Source organism: Pleurodeles waltl, chromosome 12 (genome assembly GCF_031143425.1).
Source record: "Pleurodeles waltl isolate 20211129_DDA chromosome 12, aPleWal1.hap1.20221129, whole genome shotgun sequence".
Lineage (NCBI taxonomy): Eukaryota > Metazoa > Chordata > Amphibia > Caudata > Salamandridae > Pleurodeles > Pleurodeles waltl.
In genome coordinates, this window is record NC_090451.1 from 61,877,893 (window position 1) to 61,901,864 (window position 23,972).

Sequence of the window (23,972 nt, forward strand, 5' to 3'; positions counted from 1 at the left end):
TTGAAGGCAGGATGACAGGTGGCTGTGTGGAGCAAACACCGGATAGTGATGTTTGTTAGTATATCTTTGTGATAATATCAGAATGTTGTCTAGGTATATGATCAATCTGACGCCTCTTTCCCTTAAATAGGAAGCTACTGGTCTCAGTACCTTAGCGAAGCACCACAGTGCTGATGATAGTCCGAATGGTAGTGTGCAAAATTTATAAAAGCATGCCTGCCAAAAGAACTGAAGGCATGGCTGAGAATCTAACGCCATAGGGATCATGAAGTAAGCTCCTTTCAGGTCCAACTTCACTAGCCAGTCGTCTTTTAGTAATAGATCTATAAATAGGCGAATAACTTCCATTTTGAAGTGGCTGTAAACTAAAAACTTGTTCAGTTCTTGAAGGTTTGTGACAGGTCTCCATCCCTTCTCCTTTTCTACCAGAAAAAGAGTACTTGTAAAAACCCTCTCTTCTAATCCTACTTCTCGAATCGCACCTTCCAAAAGCACAGATTCTACTTCTTTCTCTACAATCTCCAGTTGTTCTTTCTTGAGTACCATTTTCTTCGCATATGTTGTGAGGGAATTTCTAAAAATTCTATTCTGAATCCCTGAACGGTTTCCAACACCCAGGTGTCCTGAGTAATAGTTTCCCTGTTCTCCAGTATTGGATTTTTCATAGATTCACATGCTTGAATCATCCCCGTCGTCGAGGTGGGAGCCCCACGGTAAACTTAAATATATAAAGCAGTAAATCAGTAAAAGTAAAACCAGTAGGCCCTAGTAGGCCTCATAAGGTATTTTACAGTCTATCCACTTTGTTTTGTGAAAAGACCCAAACTTCAGTCTCAACCAATCAGGATTCAGCCCCTCCCAAACAGTCCCAACAGAGGCTGAATTCCCTCAGATTTTCTACCGCACGTCGTGTGAAGGGAGTCTCCCTGAGCTCTGCTCAGTTTTTTCCTATTTTCTGACTGAAGATTTGTTTTTTCTCTCAGGAAACTTGCTACAGCTCCACTATGGCTGAAAAGGCAAAAAAGGGTCTGTTCAGAGATTGTGACACCTGTGGGAAGAAGAGACTGCATGTTGATGACCCCCACAAGAAGTGTATTTATTGCCTTCATCCAGACCACAAGGTGAGAGACTGCAAAATCTGTCGCACCTTTAGTCAAAAAACCCTCAAAGACCGGGAGGGTAGACTTCTCTTATGGCTACAAAAACAGAAAGCCTTAGAGCATCCTTCCTCAGATGACAGCGAGGCATCATCACAAACTTCTCGCCCACAGAAAAGAACAGGTGAGAGAAGCAGAGGGTTGGATGAACCACCAAGGAAGGTGCTCAAGAAGACAAGGCAAGTCTCTATTGGGACGAAAAAGGATGTTTTTCATTCAGAGACATTTAAACATGGGCCAAAAAAGGTTCATTCAGAACCTACTACGCCTTTACACCAGAAAAGTACCTCAAAAAAGCCATCCCTGTCTCTGTCACCACAAAAAGAGCAAGAACAACTCTTTTCGGTGAAAAAACATCCGTCGACGACCACCCCGTCGACTGTGTCGACGGTAACAGCGACTACGGTATCGTCAACGTTCACAACGCCAGCCTCACCGATGATTATGACGTCGTCGCCGTTGTCATCGACGACGATAATTACGGCAAGTGAGGCCTCCTGGGTTCACCAATCAACCAGGGCACTCCCGTCTACGAAGCACCTCTCAATGAGGTTCAAGAAGGCACTGCCGACGACGGCACCTACACGACCGTCGTCGATAAAGTACCCGTTGACAAAGAGATCGTCGACGGAGCATTCGCTGACAAAGGACCCGTTAGTAAAGACGCCGTCGACGAGAGTGCCGTCGACGAGAGTGCCGTCGAAAGAGAGCCGTCGACGAGGGAACCGCCGACGAGTGAACCGTCGACGATCATATCATCTACAGCATTAACAGTATACAAACCATCCACCTACCTGGATACTTCGCCTCACCATTCCTCGTACCATCAGGACGACTCCTCCAGATTCTTACCCCTTTCAATTATTAATATAGGGGACAAGGCGTCTGATATTCTTCCAATGCATACCTCACCAAGTAAAGTGTTGCCATACCCACCACAACATCTTTTAGAGGATGAGGACGACGACACATACTCGCAGAACGACGGAATGTTTGGTGCAGCTAGTAGCCTGTCACAACTCAATGTAAAATGCCAAGAGTTTGATGAAGAAGAGGATCAACAGTATCAGCCTAGTTATGCCTCAACATCTTATCCACAGACACAACAACCATCGCCCCTCGCTATGCCTAGCACATTAGTAACAGATCTTCAATTTATGTTGAAGGACTACTATAAAAGGTTTCCACCGTCAACTCAGTCCATGCCACCTAGACCTGAGAGCTACCAGACACCTCGGCAAGCTCATACTACTAGCCTTTCCGTAACGCCACAGGCTACTATACCTGTAATTAGCCAAACCCAGGAAACTTACCCTTCATCGGACGACGAAAGGGAAGAGGGTGAGCTAAGAGATTCGGCGAATAGTGAATGGGATGATTACCTCGTCCCCACACCATCTCCACCGCCAGCAGGTCCAGTAGATTCTCCTCCAGAGGACATAGGAGGTTTCCATAATCTGATAGAGCGAGCGGCGAAACGTTTTGGCCTTGCAATTGTTTCTCATGAAACCGAATGTTTTTTGTACGACTTTAAAGAGCCATCAAAAAGATCTGTACGAGCCATACCCATTGTCGATTTCTTATGGCTGGAGGGTTTGAAGGCAATGAAAAACCCAGCAACAGTGCCTTCACAAATGCCAAGACTAGAGAAAAAATATAAGGCCCCAGATGATTCTCCGGCCTGTCTAGTCTCACAGCCGAAACCTGACTCTGTGATATCACAGGCGGCTCAGCGACGTTCCAAAAACCCCTCCACACCTATTGCGTCTCCCCCGGATAAAGAAGGAAGGAGATTAGACAATATTGGCAAGAAATTCTCCTCTGTGGCCGCAGTCACCGTTAAGGCGGCTAATTCCCTCGCCATCTTGGGAAGGTACGATCGCCAGATGTGGGCAGACATGTCTGCTTTTTTAGATTTACTGCCAGAAGACGTCAAGGTGGAAGCAAAAAAGGTCTTGCAGGAGGGAGAAAGGGTCTCCGCAGAAATAATAGACAGCGCAATAGACATTTCTCTCACTGGCTTTAGACAATTAGCTGGTGCAGCAGTCCTGCGCAGACAAGGATGGCTAAAGGCGACTTCTTTCAGACCAGAAGTCCAGACTCGTGTTCTTGACATGCCTTTCGATGGAGAGAGTTTGTTTGGCAAACATGTGGACGACATGTTGCATGCTATCAAGACGGATACCCCTACGGCAAAATCCCTAGGTACCCTGCAATATAAAAAACAACCTTTTCGTGGAGCAAGGGGTAGAGGTAATTACTCCTTTCGAGGTGGATACCAGCAATACAGGTCACAATATCCATCTTCCTCCACAGGATCACGACAGCAATACCATCAGCAACAGCAGCATTATCGATTGCCTCCGGCCGCAGCTTACAAACACCCAGCTAGAGGACGAGGAGCTGCCCGGGGAAGAGATACAGGCAGGAAACAATGACCCGCTGTTTATCCCAACGCTTCCCCACCAACCAACATCGAGGGTCGGAGGTCGCATCACTTCCTATTTCCCCAGCATCACTTCCTATTTCCCCAACTGGAAGGCGAGAACATCGGACAGATGGGTACTCGATGTATTGGCCAGAGGTCATACTCTGGAATTTACTCAAACACCACCAACCGTTCCTCCATCGGGCCCACAGCCTCCGAGGCTGAACCAACTCCTCAGGGAAGTAAGAATAATGTTGAGAAAAGGAGCAGTGGAACCAGTCCCTTTATTTCAAAAGAACAGAGGATTCTACTCCCGTTTTTTCCTTGTAAAGAAACCCTCAGGAGACTGGCGCCCCATTCTGGACTTGAGAGCCCTGAACAAGTTTCTGAAGAAGCAATCGTTCAGGATGGTAACTCTACAGGATATCCTGCGTCTGTTAAATCCCGGAGATCGCATGGCATCCCTAGACCTCCAGGATGCTTATTTTCATATCCCCATATATCGCAACCATCGCAAATTCCTAAGGTTCAGAGTGGGAAGTATGCACCTTCAATTCCGAGTTCTGCCATTCGGCCTCAAATCAGCCCCCAGAATCTTCACAAAAATGTTAGCTCCGGTAGCAGCACATCTCCGCCAGTCAGAGATCCAGGTCTTCCCTTACCTGGACGACTGGCTTATAAAGGCACCCTCAAAATCGCAAGTGAAAAATCATATTTTCCATTGCCTTCAATTGCTACACAACCTAGGGTTCGTAGTCAATTATCAGAAATCTCAACTCTACCCCAAACAGGAATTGAATTTCTTGGGGGCAATTCTGGACACAGTCCGCAACAAAGCCTACCCATCTCACGAGCGGAAACAAAAGTTAACCTCCTTGGCACAAAGGCTCTCCAGAAGAAGGTTCGTTTCAGTCGGCATCTACAAATCATTGCTCGGAATGATATCTTCATGCATTCCGCTAGTCCCAGATTGCAGGCTCCATATGCGACCCCTACAAGAACAATTAGACATACAATGGACCCAGGTCAACGGTTCCTTCGAAGACAAGATTCGCATAACGCCTCCAATGAAGAACATCATGAGGTGGTGGGCGAATCTAACCAATTTGTCAAACGGACTGTCTTTTCTTCTCCAAACACCAAGTTACATAGTAACAACGGATGCCTCTCTTGCAGGATGGGGGGCACATTGCCAGGACCTACAAATCAGCGGAATCTGGAATCAGAAAGAACGTCAGCTTCACATCAATTATCTGGAACTCAAGGCAATACACTTAGCTCTGAAAGCTTTCTTACCAAAGATACAGAGTTCAAGCGTCTTAATCAGGACAGACAATACAACCAGCATGTTTTATCTAAACAAGCAAGGAGGCACAAGATCCCTACAACTTTCGCAGCTAGCCCAACAAATTTGGACATGGGCCATAAAGCACAATATTTCACTCAAGGCGGAGCATGTGCCAGAACAAACCAATATTCTAGCAGACATCCTGAGCAGGACAGTGATTCCTTATCACGAGTGGGAACTAGACCAGAAAACTCTCAACGGCCTTTTTCTATTATGGGGCAAACCGAACTTAGATCTATTTGCCACTCTCGAGAACAAGAAATGCCAGTTCTACGCAAGTTGGCTTCCCCAAAAAGATTCGTGGGGGAATGCGTTTTCGATGAGATGGTTCGGAGTTTATGCCTACGCTTTTCCTCCGATCCCGCTCATTCCGAGAGTCATCAACAAACTGAAGGCGGAGGGGTGTCGCCTTCTGCTCATAGCTCCCAAATGGCCCAGACAAGTCTGGTATACGGAGCTCCTCATGCTCTCTGAACGACCACATCTACGACTCAGACAGAGCCCGACTCTCTTAACGATGCACCAGGGACAAGTCAGACACCCAGATCCGCCATCTCTTCATTTGTCAGCTTGGCTCCGGAATACAATGAATACTTGAATCTCAACATTTCCCCAGAGTGTAGAGACATATTGGCGAAAGCTAGAGCGGACACTACCAACAAAACCTATAAACTTAAATGGAAACGTTTTTGTATATGGTGTGCAACACAAGATATACATCCTTTGTCCTCTACTCCGGAACAGATACTTCCATATCTCCTGCTCCTTGCAAAATCAGGGCATGCATATTCTTCTATTCGGGTACATCTGGCAGCAATCTCCAGATACCGCAGATCTCCAGACAGAGTTTCTTTGTGTTCCACTAGAATCGTCAAACAATTTATGAAGGGCCTTTTTCGGGTTTTCCCGCCAGTTAGAAAGCCTCCACCATTATGGTCATTGAATGTGGTATTGATGCAGCTTATGAAAGCCCCCTTTGAACCGATCCACAAAGCTGACCAAAAATTCATTTCATGGAAAACAGCGTTACTGCTAGCTCTTACTTCAGCAAAGAGAGTCCGTGACATTCAGGCTTTCACTATCAAACAGCCTTTTCTCCAATTCACAAACTCAGGTGTCATCTTGCGCACAAATCCAAAATACATCCCGAAGGTTCCTTCAACGTTTCACCTAAATGAACCAGTTATCTTAAAAACCTTTTTTCCAAATCCGCAAACAGTAGCGGAAAAAACATTACATTCCCTTGATATTAAAAGATGTTTAAAGTTTTATCTACAGAAAACTCAAGCTCTCCGCCAGTCGGATCAATTGTTTGTAGCTTTCGGAGGAACAAGAAAGGGACACGCGGTGTCCAAACAGACTATAGCAAGATGGATTGGTCTGACAATTCAATTCTGCCATTCAAAAGCAGGAAAACCGCTCCACACCAAGGTGAGAGCCCACTCTACAAGATCGGTAGCCACTTCTGCTGCATTATTTGCATGGGTACCACTACATAGCATCTGTAGAGCAGCAACATGGTCCAGCCAACACACATTTACGAGGCATTACTGTCTCGAAGAAACGAACAACGTCGATACAGCAGTGGGGCAGGCAGTGCTGAGGCATTTATTTCGATACGGTGAGCCTCTAACACATCCCACCACCACACTCAAGGTATGTTCATTATTGGTTCTTAGTCTTCTTAATAGCTACAGTGTGTTTTACTCTACATTTCTGCTTCAGATTGTTCACTTCTTTATAATGTCTTAGCTTGTCGTACTCTTCATCATCATGAAAAGAGTACAGGTTTTTTCTGCCACACACCTGTTATTGCTCTTCTATTCGAATGTCTATTGATGTACATATATTAATAGGTATGTGGTTTTTAAAGCTGAACTGATGGGATTCACATCATTTGTAAATTACAAATAGAATTGCAGTCAATGTAATTCACTAATTAAGAAAGCATTACTGCTCGTTATTCTGATTCAAGCATGTGAATCTATGAAAGATCCAATACTGGAGAAGAAAATTAGTTACTTACCTGTAACTGCAGTTCTCCAGTATTGGTATCTTTCATAGATTCACATGCGACCCACCCTCCTCCCCTCAGAGGCTCCCCTATTATACAGATATTAAACTTCACACTCCTACTAGAAAATCTGAGGGAATTCAGCCTCTGTTGGGACTGTTTGGGAGGGGCTGAATCCTGATTGGTTGAGACTGAAGTTTGGGTCTTTTCACAAAACAAAGTGGATAGACTGTAAAATACCTTATGAGGCCTACTAGGGCCTACTGGTTTTACTTTTACTGATTTACTGCTTTATATATTTAAGTTTACCGTGGGGCTCCCACCTCGACGACGGGGATGATTCAAGCATGTGAATCTATGAAAGATACCAATACTGGAGAACTGCAGTTACAGGTAAGTAACTAATTTTCTTCCTTGCAGAGAACTTGCGACGTCCCCTAGCTCTTTCTTGTGAAGAAAAATGGGGTGGATTGATAGCACTCACCTTAGAGAGTGGGAGTTTGCCCACAACCTCTGCTTCCTCTATTCCTTTGGAATCGTCCCCTTTGTGGGTAGAAGTTGGATTGTGCACCAGATTGATATCCCCTGCAGAATCCTCCTATTAATCTTGATGAATTATACTGGGACCTTTGTTGGTATTGGTCGAAAGAAAGTCCCCTTCTGCCGGCCCTGCCAAAAACTGGATCAAATACTTTGTGCATATTAAACTGTACTTTGTCAAGCGCTGTGAATGTAGTCACATATTTTCCCATGCTCTTTATCATGTTGTTGCCGAAGAGTAGGTCCCAAGGGTTTCGTGAGCTTTCTTTTTCTGCTAGATCACCAAGTTTAGGGTTGATCTTGAGCAGTACCGCCTTATGCCTTTCAGTGTTCAGGCTTGCGTTTGCGTTCACCAAAAGCACCATGGCTTGTTGACTCCAACCCCAGAGAAGCTCTAGATCTTTCGGCAGACATTTCACATATGCCTCTTCTGACATGTCAATTATTCTTGCCACAGGACCGACGACATCCAGAAGACAGTCCTGGCATAGTTTAAGAGACCTCTCTAGGCCTTTCTTTGGGTCACATCTCATGTTAAACAAAAATGTAATCAACTCTGGATCAAGATTTGGACTGAGGCATACTTTTTCTTCAATTACCGGTCGCGGGCATTCGATTCTGAGAAGGTTAGGTAGCTCCTTTTCAAGTGGGTTTCTAATCCACCCACATGCTTCATAGGCCACCACTCAGAACTTCTTGGATGTCTGATGTTCTTTGGAGAGAACATCTCCTCTCCCAGAGGGTTTTTGATAGTGTCTTTATTAGATGGTGATGATGGATCATCCAAGAGATGTTCTGTGTCCAAGTTTCCTTGGTCCAAATCAAGTACATATTTGTCATAGGATTTCTCCTCTGGGTATTAATCCCCATACTCTTAAGTTTAGAGTCTCAATCTGATTTGTGCCGCAAGGATCACCCAATTTATGTGGTGCAAAGGCACCACTCCTCTGTGAGGTGCTTGGACCTCCAATCATTCTGAAGGTGTCTCTACCTTCCATCACCGATGAAGGTATAGCTTCCTCACTTAAATGTTTTTGTTTTTCTCTTCTTCTTTCTGCTTTTAGAATTGGAAATTTCACAGTCATCGCCAGATACGGAACATTTATCTTAATCAGGGGTTCTAGATTGCCTCTTGTTGCTCATTACTTGATTTATGTCTCACAAATGCATGTGCGCATTTCGTGTTGTATGAGCTTTTTAATTAGCTCTTCATTAATTCTGCCCTCTGGTGCGGTTTGGTGATCCTCAGTCTGACATTTTGTAGTATATATTTTATATAAATCTTTCTTTTTTTAAATTTATTTATTTTTAAATAAATTGTGTGTGTGTGTGTGTATATGTATATATGTATATATATATATATATATATATATATAAATATTATTTTATAGGGACAGATTGAGGCATTAATTAAATAAGGTGAATTGCCTTGACAATTGGTTAGGTCGCTGTTACCAGAAATAATAAAACGATGCTAGCTGTTTTCCCTAAAGATGCGCAATGCGAGCGATCAACTGTCAACTAACAGCTGATTTTGCATTTGCATTGCACTATCGTAAGTTGAAATGGAGACAGGGCAATTAGCCCAAAGCAAAATAAACAAGGGGCATTTAGCCCGAAGTAAGATGGCACCAATAAGGGAGAAATTATCTACTAGCTTGTGCTCACGTGAGCACCAACAAAAGCAAGGGGTCTTCAAACCTGAAACAAAATGGCGGTTTCTCGCGTAATTACTGGCGATATTGGAACCGAGAGGGTTCCCGCAAGGCAAAATCAGACTGCTTGTGAGTCATCGCCATAAAAGTCAGATGGCTCGCAAGTCAGCACCTTAAAAATCAGATGCCTTGCGAGTCATCGCTGTGAAAAATCAGACGGCTTGCGAGTCACAAACTGCCCGCACCACAAATTGCACTGGGATCTCAGAGTTCAGAGCAGGACTGCCGCAATGCTATCCCACTGTGGACAGATCCGCGTTGGTAGGTACTGATGGCCCAAGACAGCCTGTATTAGCGCGGTAAGACGTATCTGCCAACATACGTTGCATAAAATGTTAGAGGTTATAGAAATGAAGTCAGTATAGTATGCATCTCCCTAAATTGGTGATAGGATGAAAATCTGAAGCCTAGGAAATCCAAAATGTAGAAAAGCTTCACAAGATTGTGTCAAGTAAAGTAGGGAGATATAAAGTGCTACTTATCTGGCTGAGGAGCAGCATTCAAAAGAGGATGATTGTTCTAAACATGGACCTTTTATCTGTTGCTATAGTGGTGTTCTGGATTGTTTATATTATGATGTAATGTGCTTTAAAGTGCTGCAGGAGTGGCATTAAAAGGATTTATGCATAATGGAAGCCTCTGGTCCTGCAATGCAATCCCAAGGCTAGAGTTCCGTGAGCAGCAACTAGTGAGCATGAACATTGCTTTTCCTTTTGCAGATCTGGGTGAATGAGGCCACGCAGCTGGTGTACTTCCAAGGTACGAAGGACACACCACTGGAGCATCACCTGTATGTAACCAGCTACAAGAGTCCTGGGGAAGTTGTGAGACTTACCACCCCTGGATTCTCCCACAGCTGCTCCCTGAGTCGGGTGAGTCTGTAATGCCTCAGGGTACATGAGGCAGGGTATATGCATTCACTTCTGTAAAGAGACTATCAACTACTCTTTTCACAATTAAATTTGGCAAGCCCAACTGTAGGGTTACATCCATTCATTGTAGGTGTCGGTAGAAAATAATGGGTTGATGTAATCTCTGATAAACTCTTGGCTAATCTTCGAAGGATTACAGCCCCTTTTTATTCTTGTGCGCTGACCAATTTGATGCCCTCATCTATGCTTTCCATCATCAGTGTTGCATGTTATGACTTCTGACACTTTGCATCCTTGTTTGTTTGTTTTTCTAGAATTTTGACATGTTTGTCAGCCACTACAGTAGTGTAAGTGCTCCGCCCTGCGTTCATGTATATAGACTCAGTGGCTCAGATGAGGACCCGCTGCACAAGCAGCCAGAGTTCTGGGCCAGCATGATGGAGTCTGCAGGTAGGTGTCCTATCTGGAGTCTGTGTAAACCATGTACAACGTTAATGTAGGGTGAAATGTAGCAGGCAGTAGTCTGCTTGCAGTGAACTGCTTGCTAAGCATGGAGGCCATCAGTCTAGACTCTGCTTGTGCTGTCTTATTATTCATTCATTTTTAGGTGCTTCTGTACCACTTTGCACAAGGGTTGTATTTTAAGCAGCTCTGGCAAAACAATGCATGAATATGTATGCATCAATGGTCATTTATGCTGGTGCCATAAATCTCTGCTGTTGAAGTCTTGTCTACAGTCTAATGGAAACAGATAACAGATTTGGAACACTGCATGGCTGACTCAGGCTCTTTCTCTCTCAAGCCTGAAAAAATGAGTGCTGTTCAGTTAAGACAGCCATGGTATTTGTTATTTACAGTGCTGCAAAACTGCAGTTTCAGGTCCTAGAAAAATTGGAGAACAAGTGAATGATCATAAGCGGCGAAGGGAACTCAAAAGACTAGAAGAGGGGGTGGGCTGGACAAAATGCCGGAAATACTAAGGAGTTTAAGGTGGTAGAAAAATGAAGACTGCAAGGAATTAAGTTCCTTGTGTCTTAACATTTTGTGATTAGCAACAAGTTATAACGTGGCTTGCGACTGCAAAAACATCATGATTCTGTGAACAAAAGGCAAAAAATAACATTCTCACAAATTGTACACCAAACCAACCGAATTGTGAGTTGGTCATTTTGGGACATTTCCAAACAGCAAATTGTAAGTGCTGAGTACCAAAGATTTGCAGTTTACATCTGTCAGATTCTCATATCGCAATTGGGCATTTTTTGATTGTGACACCTTTCAAATCCAGTGTTTCTGTTAGTAGATAAGTATTTGCCATTTGCTTTTAAGTGTTTCATTACCTCTCCCTAATTCTGAAGGAAAAAAGGTTAATTGTGTGAGTATTAAAGCAATTTAAAACTGCACATGACTATGACAGTAATATAGTAAATAAAGAAACTGGAACCAACAGAAGAAGGATAGTCCATTAAAAATCGCAAGCGATATATAGAAAAGCAAAAGTGGGGGTCTGAATTATACTGCTAACTGATCACTGAAGAATGTGAAACTGAAATAAGTGAACAAAGACCAACGGATCCCTGAGGAATGTGAAACAGAAATGGGGAGTAAACAAAGACCAAGATGAGAGAATAATGTTTAAGATCATAGAAGAATTGAGTTTGCGTGCAAAGTTGAGCAGCTATAGACACCTGTTCCACTCCTTGTTGGACTCCAGAATATATATATGTCCGATGGCATGTGTAGCTGCAGATACACAGGCTGTGCATATCCTGCCATCTAGTGTTGGGCTCGGAGTGTTACAAGTTGTTTTTCTTCGAAGAAGTCTTTTCGAGTCACGAGATCGAGGGACTCCTCCCCTTTCGGCTCCATTGCGCATGGGCGTCGACTCCATCTTAGATTGTTTTCTTTCCGCCATTGGGTTCGGACATGTTCCTCTTCGCTCCGTGTTTCGGTTCGGAAAGTTAGTTAAATCTCAGAAAAATCGACGGTATTGTTGGCGTTCGGTATCGGGTTAGTTAACGCAGATCGACACAGAATCAAGAAGAGCTCCGGTAGCTTCGATTCCCTGGCGGGGCCTGGTCGGCCCGACCGCGTGTGTCCTCAAGGCTAATGGAACGGACCCCATTCCGCTTCTGCCCCGAATGCCACAACAAGTATCCTTACACAGATCAACATCTGGTCTGTAATTTGTGTTTGTCACCCGAACACAAAAAGGAAACCTGCGAGGCCTGTCGGGCGTTTCGGTCGAAGAAAACGTTACGGGACCGGAGAGCACGAAGGCTTCAAATGGCATCGGCGTCGTCAGGACACCACGACGTCGAGGAAGAGGAGACTTTCTCTATCGCTGACTCGGACGAGCCCGAAACAGAGCAGGCTCCGAAAACCGTGAGTAAACCAGCCCCAACAAAAACTCACGCCAAAATCATGAAGGCCCAGGGGACGCCACCGCCGGCAGGCCATGGCTTAACCCGTACAATTGGTGACCAACCATCGGCACTGAAAAAGGGCACACACGTGTCGAAGTCATCCGACTCCGGCCGAGATCCCGGCACAGAGCATACTCGACACTGAGAACCTGGCGCGGACCAGACTCGACACCGAGAGACCGGCTCAGAGATAAGTCGGCACCGAGAGATCACACACCGAAACCTAAAAAAGTGGCTTCGGAGCCGAAAAAGACTGTGGAAAAAGTTTTGGTACCGAAACACCCAGCTTCGGAGCCGAAAACAAGCTCCTACTCCGAAGAACAAGGCCTTTCAGAACGACTACAAGGCCATAGATTTGGACAAGAGCTAGAAGCAGGGGAGCCAGATTATACCCAAAGAAGGCTCCATATTCAAAAGGAAACGTAAAATAAGAACTCTCCCTCCTATAAGGATGAAAAGAAAACTTGATTTCAAGGACACAGAGAAACAACCGAAAGCAAAAGTGGCAAAAGAAGTAACTCCACCACGGTTTTCACCATCACCACACCACTCACCGCAACCATCACCGATTGCGACCCCACCTATGATGCAATCTCCAACGCACACAGGGATGAGCCAGGATGACCCAGATGCATGGGATCTATATGATGCACCAGTATCTGACAATAGTCCAGATTGCTACCCAGCGAGGCCATCACCACCTGAGGACAGTACTGCCTACACGCAAGTGGTGTCCAGAGCAGCGGCTTTTCACAATGTGACATTGCACGCTGAACCCATTGAGGATGACTTTTTATTTAATACTTTATCGTCGACACACAGTCAGTACCAAAGTCTCCTGATGTTACCAGGGATGTTGAAACATGCAAAACAAGTATTTCAAGAACCCGTCAAAGGCAGAGCCGTCACACCTAGGGTGGAGAAAATGTACGGGCCTCCCCCTACAGACCCTGTATACATCACACAACAACTGACACCTGACTCAGTAGTAGTAGGCGCAGCACGTAAAAGAGCTAATTCACACACCCCTGGAGATGCACCACCACCCGACAGAGTCTAAAGTTTGATGCAGCGGGTAAAAGAGTTGCAGCACAAGCGGCCAATCAATTGCGCATTGCCAATTCCCAGGCGTTGTTGTCAAGATATGACAGGGCTCACTGGGATGAAATGCAGCACTTTATAGAACATCTGCCCAAAGAGTTCCAAAAGCGTGCACAACAAGTGGTGGAAGAGGGCCAAAGTATCTCGAATAACCAGATACGATCGGCAATGGATGCAGCGGACACAGCCGCAAGAACTGTTAATACAGCTGTCACTATTCGGAGACACGCATGGCTACGCACCTCCGGATTTAAGCCAGAAATCCAACAAGCTGTGCTTAATATACCTTTTAATGGACAGCAGTTGTTTGGGCCGGAGGTGGACACAGCTATAGAGAAGCTAAAGAAGGACACTGATACGGCCAAGGCCATGGGCGCGCTCTACTCCCCACAGAGCAGAGGCACATTTAGGAAGACACAATTTAGAGGGGGATTTCGGGCACAAAGCACAGAACCCTAAACCTCACAAACCAGACCCACATACCAGGGCCAGTATCAAAGAGGAGGCTTTCGGGGACAATACAGAGGTGGACAGTTCCCTAAAACTAGAGAAGTTCCAAAGCCCAAAGACCCCTCAGAATAAACAGTGACTTCAGTGTCACAAATCCCCAACACATAACACCGGTGGGAGGGAGACTCACAGATTTTTACCAAAACTGGGAAGAAATAACAACAGACTCGTGGGTCCTAACCATTATCCAACATGGTTATTGCATAGAATTCCTACAATTACCACCAAAAGTGCCTCCAAGAACACACAACATGTCCAAACAACACTTAGATCTATCACACCTAGGAGTCCAAGCGTTGTTGCAAAAGGATGCAATAGAACTGGTACCCAACCATCAAAAAGGCACAGGGGTGTTTCTGATACCCAAAAAGGACAAGACTCTGAGACCCATCTTAGATCTCAGAACACTAAATCTTTACATCAAATCAGATCACTTTCACATGGTGACACTTCAAGATGTAATTCCCTTGCTCAAACAACAAAACTACATGACAACATTAGATCTCAAGGATGCGTATTTCCATATACCCATACATCCTTCACACAGGAAATACTTACGGTTTGTAATCCAAGGAGTACATTACCAATTCAAAGTGTTACCTTTCGGGATAACAACAGCACCAAGGGTATTTACAAAATGCCTTGCAGTAGTAGCAGCCCATATCAGAAGACGGCACATGCACGTATTCCCGTATCTAGACGATTGGTTAATCAAAACCAACACGCAGGAACAGTGTCTTCAACACACAAAATATGTCATAGAAACCCTTCACAAACTAGGGTTCTCCCTAAACTACCAAAAATCACACTTACAGCCGTGTCAAATACAACAATACTTAGGAGCAACAATCAACACAAAAAGAGGGATTGCCACTCCAAGTCCACAAAGGGTACAAGCATTCTAAAACGTAATACAAAGCATGCACCCAAACCAAAGTTTTCAGGTAAAATTAGTGATGAAACTACTAGGCATGATGTCATCATGCATAGCCATTTTCCCAAACGCAAGATTACACATGCGGCCCTTACAACAGTGCCTAGCAACACAATGGTCACAAGCACAGGGTCAACTTCAAGATCTAGTGTTGATAGACCGCCAAACATACACCTCGCTTCAATGGTGGAATCCTATAAATTTAAACCAAGGGCGGCCTTTCCAAGACTCAGTGCCTCAATACGTGATCACAACAGATGCTTCCATGATAGGGTGGGGAGCACACCTCAACCAACACAGCATCCAGGGACAATGGGACACTCAGCAGAAACAACTTCATATAAATCAGTTAGAACTACTAGCAGTGTTTCTAGCGTTGAAAGCATTTCAACCACTAATAGCCCACAAACACATTCTTGTCAAGACAGACAACATGACAACAATGTATTACCTAAACAAACAGGGAGGGACACACTCAACACAGTTGTGTCTCTTAGCACAAAAAATCTGGCATTGGGCGATTCACAATCATATTTGCCTAATAGCGCAATACATACCAGGAATTCAAAACCAGTTAGCCGACAATCTCAGTCGGGATCACCAACAGATCCACGAATGGGAAATTCATCCCCAGATACTACAAACCTACTTCCAAACCTGGGGAACACCACAAATAGACCTATTTGCAACAAAAGAAAACGCAAAATGCCAAAACTTCGCATCCAGGTACCCACATCCTCTATCCAAGGGCAATGCTCTATAGATCAATTGGTCAGGGATATTTGCTTACGCTTTCCCCCCATCCCACTCCTTCCCTTTCTGGTCAGCAAACTACATCAAACATCACTCACCATGATTCTAATAGCAACAACATGGGCACGCCAGCACTGGTACACAACACTCTTAGATCTGTCTGTAGTAATTCATGCCAAACTCCCAAACAGACCAGACTTGTTAACACAGAAAAAGGTCAAATAAGGCACCCAAACCCCAATGCTCTCAATCTAGCGATTTGGCTCCTGAAATCTTAGAGTTTGATTACCTAAAGCTTTCATCAGAATGTATGGAAGTAATTAAACAAGCATGTAAACCTACTACTAGACAATGTTACGCAAAAAAGTGAAAAAAGATTTGTCTACTACTGTCAGTTTAAAAACACTGATCCACTTACAGCATTTATACAAGATATTTTATGCTATTTACTTCATTTGCAAAAATCGAATTTAGCTTTCTCATCCATCAAGATACACCTTAATGCAATATCTGTATACTTACAGACTATTCAACATACTTGTCTATTCAGAGTTCCGGTTATGAAAGCCTTCATGGAAGGATTAAAATGCATTGTTCCACCTAGAACACCACCTGTTCCATCGTGGAATTTAAATATCGTACTTACCAGACTCATGGGACCACCTTTTGAACCCATGCACTCTTGTCAAATTCAATTTTTAACATGGAAGGTCGCCTTCCTTGTAGCTATTACTTCTTAAAGAAGTTAGTGAAATACAAGCATTCACTCTTGACAAAGCTTTTTTCCAAGTGCACAAACACAAAGTTGTACTTAGAATAATTCCAAAATTTCTACCAAAAGTAGTATCTCCTTTTCACATCAACCAAACAGTAGAATTGCCAGTCTTCTTTCCACAGCTAGACTCTGTGGCAGAAAGAGCTCTTCATACCCTAGATCTAAAAAGAGCTCTTATGTACTATATAGACAGAACCAAAGATTTTAGAAAAACAAAGCAGCTTTTTGTTGCTTTCCAACAACCACATAAAGGCAATCCTATATCAAAACAAGGTTTAGCAAGATGGATTGTTAGATGCATACAGACATGCTATATCAAAGCAAAAAGACAACGTTTGATTACCCCTAGAGCACATTCTACAAGAAAGAAAGGTGTGTCAATGGCATTTTTCGGAAACATACCAATGGTTGATATATGTAAAGCAACCACATGGTGAACTACTCATACATTTACAAAACAGTACTGTGTTGATGTTTTTTCACAGCAACAAGCCACTGTAGGCCAAGCTGTCTTAAGAACACTATTTCAGACAACTTCAACTCCTACAGGCTAGCCACCACTTTTTTTGGGAGGACTAACTGCTTTGTAGTCTATGCATAGCATGTGTATCTGCAGTTACACATGCCATCGAACGGAAAATGTCACTTACCCAGTGTACATCTGTTTGTGGCATGTAGTGCTGCAGATTCACATGCACCCTCCCTCCTCCCCGGAAGCCTGTAGTTATTTAAGTTTAATATTTGTACCTATGTATATACATTTATATTTGCATGGAAATCTCTTTATATTCTTATACTCTATTACTCCTTCCTTAACCCTTTGCGTGAAAACAATCTAACAATGGAGTCGATGACCATGCGCACTGTAACCGGGAGGAGGAGACACTCAATCCCGTGACTCCGAAAAGACTTCTTCGAAGAAAAACAACATGTAACACTCCGAGCCCCACACTAGATGGCAGGAACAGTGCACAGCATGTGTACCTGCAGCTACACATGCCATCGAACACTAGATGTCAGAAGAGCTATGCATAGCATAGCATGTGAATCTGCAGCACTACATGCTACGAACAGTTGTACACTGGGCAAGTGACATTTTCCATATATATATATATATATATATATATATATATGTGTGTGTCGGTTCTTGTGTGTGTGTATATATGTATGTGTATATATGTATATATATATATATACACACACACACACTTTTTTTTTTTTTTACATATTTTTATTAAATTTTCAATAAAATCAAACATTTCGATGCATCCATTTAGCAGCAGTGATAGGATGTTTACAGTTACAATAGTTTGCTGGGCGCTTATTTATTAGATTTAACAAACAACCAATATCTTTCGTACACCGCTAGATCCGCGCTATTATGTCTGTACTTACAGGCATTGCTAGTTCGCGCATTTGATACTATCTTTCGTGCGGAGGTTTTGATGCCAGCAAGAGTTCTAGTTCAGGGCGAACCCTAAGATGGACGGGAGAGAGCGGGGGGCGGGGGAAGGGGCAACTTAACTTCTGAAGACCCTGAGTTTACTAGTTGGGGACGATGGGCTGTGTGTATTAATTGGCTAGTGTGTATTTGGGGGTGCAGTGTATTTATATCTGTGCTTAGGCACCATTGGCAGGTGTGTGCGCTCCTCATGATTACTGTGGTATTGCAACCGGGGTGAAACCTACAATTGTCTGTTATCGCGTCTGACTGCTATTCAACACACACACACACACATTACACTTCATGCAAGATTGCACCAGCCATGGATAGCGTACTTCCATCTCCTGACACTGTGCTTATGCCTTTATAGGATGATTAAGTAAATCGGATACAGGACACTCCAAAGGCAGGTTTCAGCATGCAAGTGTATTGTTACACTTTTTCCTGCACCTCTGTGTGGACACAACATACAGACTTCCTGCAGCAGTGTATGAGAGGTCTCTTTCTTTCACTCATTTTTGCGTTAATTGCACACATAGCTGCAGGAACAAAACATGATAAAACTAAAACTGCAGTCCCCATGAATGACATCCAACCACTTTCTCTATAAGCCACAGTATACAAACATTTTCCCATCCATGGCACTTTCACAGAGTATTATGTTAGCTGTCCGCTAAATGCATTGGCACCTTGTCAAGGATATCAAGTTCTGTATAAATGCTGCATTTAATCAGAAGGATTAGTTTCTCAAGTGGGTGTACCAGGTGGGGAGATCTGTCCACATTGTTTGATGAAGGCAAATGTTGCAGTGTTGAGGTACAGTGATACTGGGGTGTAGTATCTCATCAGGTTCCTATGTGGCATTTGCTTTTTGGATTCCTTAGTGGGTTCCCTGGCTGTGTACCTTTGCTGAAATGTCTGGTGTGCAATGATCTACCCCAGTCTTAGTTCTCACCATTGTGATTTGGTCTACAAATTATTTGCTGTGCTCACACTGAAGATCTGAGAATCTAGGGTTTGGATCCTTAATCTGAATGCTCTACTTTGGAGCTCTCCACTGTGCATTTCTGTTGGTAGAGCGCTGCACTGTGCATTTCTGTTGGCCTCTCGGTTACACATTTTGGTTGGAGTTTTGTGCTGCGCATTCTCATTTGAGGTTCTGTTCTGCTGTCTTCTTTGAACCTCCTCAGCTGTCTGGCCAGTGCACTGTGTTCTGTGGCTGTCCACATTGTTCTTTGTTTGTACACCTGAACTGCGTTCACTATTTGCAGCACTTACATTCTGCTAGGCCTTTGGGCTGGAGTCTGTGGCTTGGGATTGCTTCTCTGGTCTAATTTTCCATTCCGAGTCATACTGTTTTCTAGTGACTCTCCAAAACATTAGGCAGTATGACCACAACTGGATCATTGCATGTTCAGCTGTGCATTAAATAATGCCCTCTGTCCTATGTACATTTTTAAGAAGGCGGCTCATTTTTTATTTCATCATTTGTTTTACACAGGCTGCTCCCCGTACTATGTCCCACCTGAGATTTTCCACTTCCGTACCCAGTCTGAGGTGGAGCTGTATGGGATGGTGTACAAACCTCACAACATTGCCCCGGGCAGAAAACACCCCACTGTACTTTTCGTTTATGGTGGACCACAGGTATGACCAGTACACACACTGAGATTTTGTGTGACCTTATATGCTCTGGGACCCCATGTGTAGATGATTGAGATGAATGTTTTCGATAAAGGGTCTGACTTGACTGATACTGCATCTACCCTACTACTAGTTCATTATATCTGATGAAACTTGTAATAAGATGGACAGGATACTTCATCACTAACATGGTGGATATCCCATTCTCTTTATTCTAAATGCATTATATCCTATGGCACTTGTAATAAGGAGGACAGGATATCTGCCACATTTGTGACGAGTATCTTGTTCACCAAACTCAATTAGAGCCTGAACAGTTGAGAGGTTGTAGCACTCAAAGTCTTAAACTTTCAAGAATTCGGTCTGCTTTTAGTTACTTGTACAAAGCACATCAATGAGACAAAATCTTTGTCCTAATGGGAGAATGACATCCACCTGTAAAGTGTTTGTTTCTAATATCTTTGTTTTGATTAGTTGGGTTTCCCTTAGTTAATCTCTTACAGCTTTTACCCCAAGGTTTCTCCTCTCCATTGTGCAAAGCAAACCCCTTTTTTTGTTGGCATTCATGATTTGTTGTCCTTTCAGGTACAGTTAGTCAATAACTCCTTCAAAGGTATCAAGTACCTCAGACTGAATACGCTGGCACATTTGGGTTATGCAGTGGTGGTCATTGATGGCAGGGGGTCATGTCAACGAGGACTTGCATTTGAGGGAGCCCTGAGAAACCAAATGGTAAGAAATATTGCCTTAGTAGTTAAACTGAGTAAATTTGAACAGTCATTAAACCTACGTGTTTCAGTTGCAGCTACAAGTACCAGTTATGTGTTGGGCCTGACCTCCTTTTTAAACTGTGAAGGTTTATTTCTTGTGCTCCTCAACATTCGAATGCCAGATCTGGAGCTTCAGTTCTCTTTCATATTCCTATATTCTGTCTTAGAGTGTCTGCATTGTTCCATGATGTGGATATTTGCATTGATTTTTTTTTTTTCTTCTTCTTTTCTTGTGGTGTTTTAAAGTAGGAAACCTTTTTCGCATGTCTCACTAACCAGCATGTGTTGAGTCAAAGCACTGACTCTCCCACCACAGGCTGTGTCTGGTTGCTTCAGCTGAACACTTCCTCCCCCTCGCCATAGTCTATAAATTTTTTGTGGCATCAGATTGTTTGGTTGTGTTCGGGTGGCACCAGAGTATGCATCTGTCATTTTGTGAAGACCAGGGTACTTGATCATCTGCTGTGGCTGAGGATTTAGGGCGGAAGAGAAAGTCCAGAATGCACATCAAGTTACCATGTTGGGAGCGAAGATGTGTGCTCATTTGCAACATTAAAATCAGTGTGAGCAGCTAGGTCTACTGTGTGGGTAGGACATATGCTCAGGTCTACAAGGCTAGCTGCAAACACCCATCTCCCAACGGACCACTGTGCATTCTGGTCTGCTGGAAATCTGTAGCTGGAACAAGGGGAGTGTGTGTGCTTCTCTGCCCAAAGGACCAGAGTACCTCACTGTAAAGAAATGGCTCCCTGTTGCAGTTACCCCCCACTTTTTGCCTGATACTGATGCTGACTTGACTGAGAAGTGTGCTGGGACCCTGCTAACCAGGCCCCAGCACCAGTGTTCTTTCACCTAAAATGTACCATTGTTTCCACAATTGGCACAACCCTGGCACCTAGGTAAGTCCCTTGTAACTGGTACCCCTAGTACCAAGGGCCCTGATGCCAGGGAAGGTCTCTAAGGGCTGCAGCATGTCTTATACCACCCTAGGGACCCCTCACTCAGCACAGACACACTGCTTGCCAGCTTGTGTGTGCTGGTGGGGAGAAAATGACTAAGTCGACATGGCACTCCCCTCAGGGTGCCATGCCAACCTCCCACTGCCTGTGGCATAGGTAAGTCACCCCTCTAGTAGGCCTTACAGCCCTAAGGCAGGGTGCACTATACCACAGGTGAGGGCATATGTGCATGAGCACTATGCCCCTACAGTGTCTAAGCAAAACCTTAGACATTGTAAGTGCAGGGTAGCCATAAGAGTATATGGGCTGGGAGTCTGTCAAAAACGAACTCCACAGCTCCATAATGGCTACACTGAATACTGGGAAGTTTAGTATCAAACTTCTCAGAATAATAAACCCACACTGATGCCAGTGTTGGATTTATTAAAAAATGCACACAGAGAGCATCTTAGAGATGCCCCCTGTATTTTACCCAATTGTTCAGTGTAGGCTGACTGGTTCCAGCAGCCTGCCAAAACCGAGACATGTTGCTGGCCCCATGGGGAGAGTGCCTTTGTCACTCTGAGGCCAGTAACAAAGCCTGCACTGGGTGGAGATGCTAACACCTCCCCCAGGCAGGAGCTGTAACACCTGGCGGTGAGCCTCAAAGGCTCACCCCTTTGTTCCAGCACCGCAGGACACTCCAGCTAGTGGAGTTGCCCGCCCCCTCCGGCCACGGCCCCCACTTTTGGTGGCAAGGCCGGAGGAAATAATGAGAATAACAAGGAGGAGTCACTTGCCAGTCAGGACAGCCCCTAAGGTGTCCTGAGCTGAGGTGACTCTAACTTTTAGAAATCCTCCATCTTGCAGATGGAGGATTCCCCAATAGGATTAGGGATGTGACCCCCTCCCCTTGGGAGGAGGCACAAAGAGGGTGTACCCACCCTCAGGGCTAGTAGCCATTGGCTACTAACCCCCCAGACCTAAACACGCCCTTAAATTTAGTATTTAAGGGCTTCCCTGAACCTAAGAATTTAGATTCCTGAAACTACAAGAAGAAGAAGACTGCTGAGCTGAAAAACCCCTGCAGAGGAAGAACAGAAGACACCAACTGCTTTGGCCCCAGTCCTACCGGCCTGTCTCCTGCCTTCCAAAGAACCCTGCTCCAGCGACGCTTTCCAAGGGACCAGCGACCTCTGAATCCTCTGAGGACTGCCCTGCTTCAAGAAAGACAAGAAACTCCTGAGGACAGCGGCACTGCTCCAAAAGAACTGCAACTTTGTTTCAAGGAGCAGATTTAAAGACCCCTGCAACTCCCCGCAAGAAGCGTGAGACTTGCAACACTGCACCCGGCGACCCCGACTCGACTGGTGGAGAACCAACACCTCAGGGAGGACCCTCCGGCGACTCCGAGACCGTGAGTAACCAAAGTTGTCCCCCCTGAGCCCCCACAGCGACGCCTGCAGAGGGAATCCCGAGGCTCCCCCTGACCGCGACTGCCTGAACCTAAAGTCCCGACGGCTGGAAAAGACCCTGCACCCGCAGCCCCCACCCCCTGAAGGAACGGAACTTCTGTGCAGGAGTGACCCCCAGGAGGCCCTCTCCCTCGCCCAGGTGGTGGCTTCCCCGAGGAGCCCCCCCCTTGCCTGCCTGCAACGCTGAAGAGATCCCTTGATCTCTCATTGGTTTACATTGAAAACCCGACGCTTGTTTCTACACTGCACCCGGCCGCCCCAGTGCCGCTGAGGGTGTACTTTTTGTGTGAACTTGTGTCCCCCCCGGTGCCCTACAAAACCCCCCTGGTCTGCTCTCCGAAGACGCGGGTACTTACCTGCTGGCAGACCGGAACCGGGGCACCCCCTTCTCTCCATTGCAGCCTATGCGTTTTGGGCACCTCTTTGACCTCTGCACCTGACCTGCCCTGAGCTGCTGGTGTGGTAACTTTGGGGTTGCTCTGAACCCCCAACGGTGGGCTACCTTGGACCAAAAACTGAAACCTGTAAGTGACTTACTTACCTGTAAAAACTAACAAAAACTTACCTCCCCCAGGAACTGTGAAAATTGCACTGTCCACTTTTAAAACAGCTTATTGTGTTTTATGTAAAAAGTATACATGCTAATGTAATGATTTAAAGTTCCTGAAGTACTTACCTGCAATACCTTTCAAATGAGATATTACATGTAGAATTTGAACCTGTGGTTCTTAAAATAAACTAAGAAAAGATATTTTTCTGTAACAAAACCTATTGGCTGGATTTGTCTCTGAGTGTGTTCCTCATTTATTGCCTGTGTGTATGTACAACAAATGCTTAACACTACTCCTTGGATAAGCCTACTGCTCGACCACACTACCACAAAATAGAGCATTAGTATTATCTCTTTTTGCCACTATCTTACCTCTAAGGGGAACCCTTGGACTCTGTGCATACTATTCCATACTTTGAAATAGTGCATACAGAGCCAACTTCCTACACTCACCGTTTCCAAAGTTAGACAGATTGGAAATCCCTCTGCCTGGATTAGCCTTCAAATGGTGTGCCCTCTTCCAAAGTAAAATACAAGCATGCCTTTCTGAGGGTGAGCAAGGGTGATGTTGAACTCAT

General features: G+C 44.6%; 1 protein-coding gene across 2 annotated transcripts in view; it reads left to right on the forward strand.

Moving 5' to 3' along the window:
* DPP9 (dipeptidyl peptidase 9) overlaps nt 1-23,972 on the forward strand; it is a 105,807-nt gene that overhangs the window by 75,011 nt on the left and 6,824 nt on the right. The window contains exons 14-17 of one of the 2 annotated variants that reach the window (XM_069216422.1): nt 9,922-10,074; nt 10,389-10,524; nt 19,519-19,664; nt 20,247-20,393. In XM_069216422.1, the coding sequence (XP_069072523.1) occupies nt 9,922-10,074; nt 10,389-10,524; nt 19,519-19,664; nt 20,247-20,393 (582 nt within the window). Of the gene's footprint in view, nt 1-9,921; nt 10,075-10,388; nt 10,525-19,518; nt 19,665-20,246; nt 20,394-23,972 lie in introns of those variants that run through there. The other variant, XM_069216423.1, reaches the window with a different exon arrangement.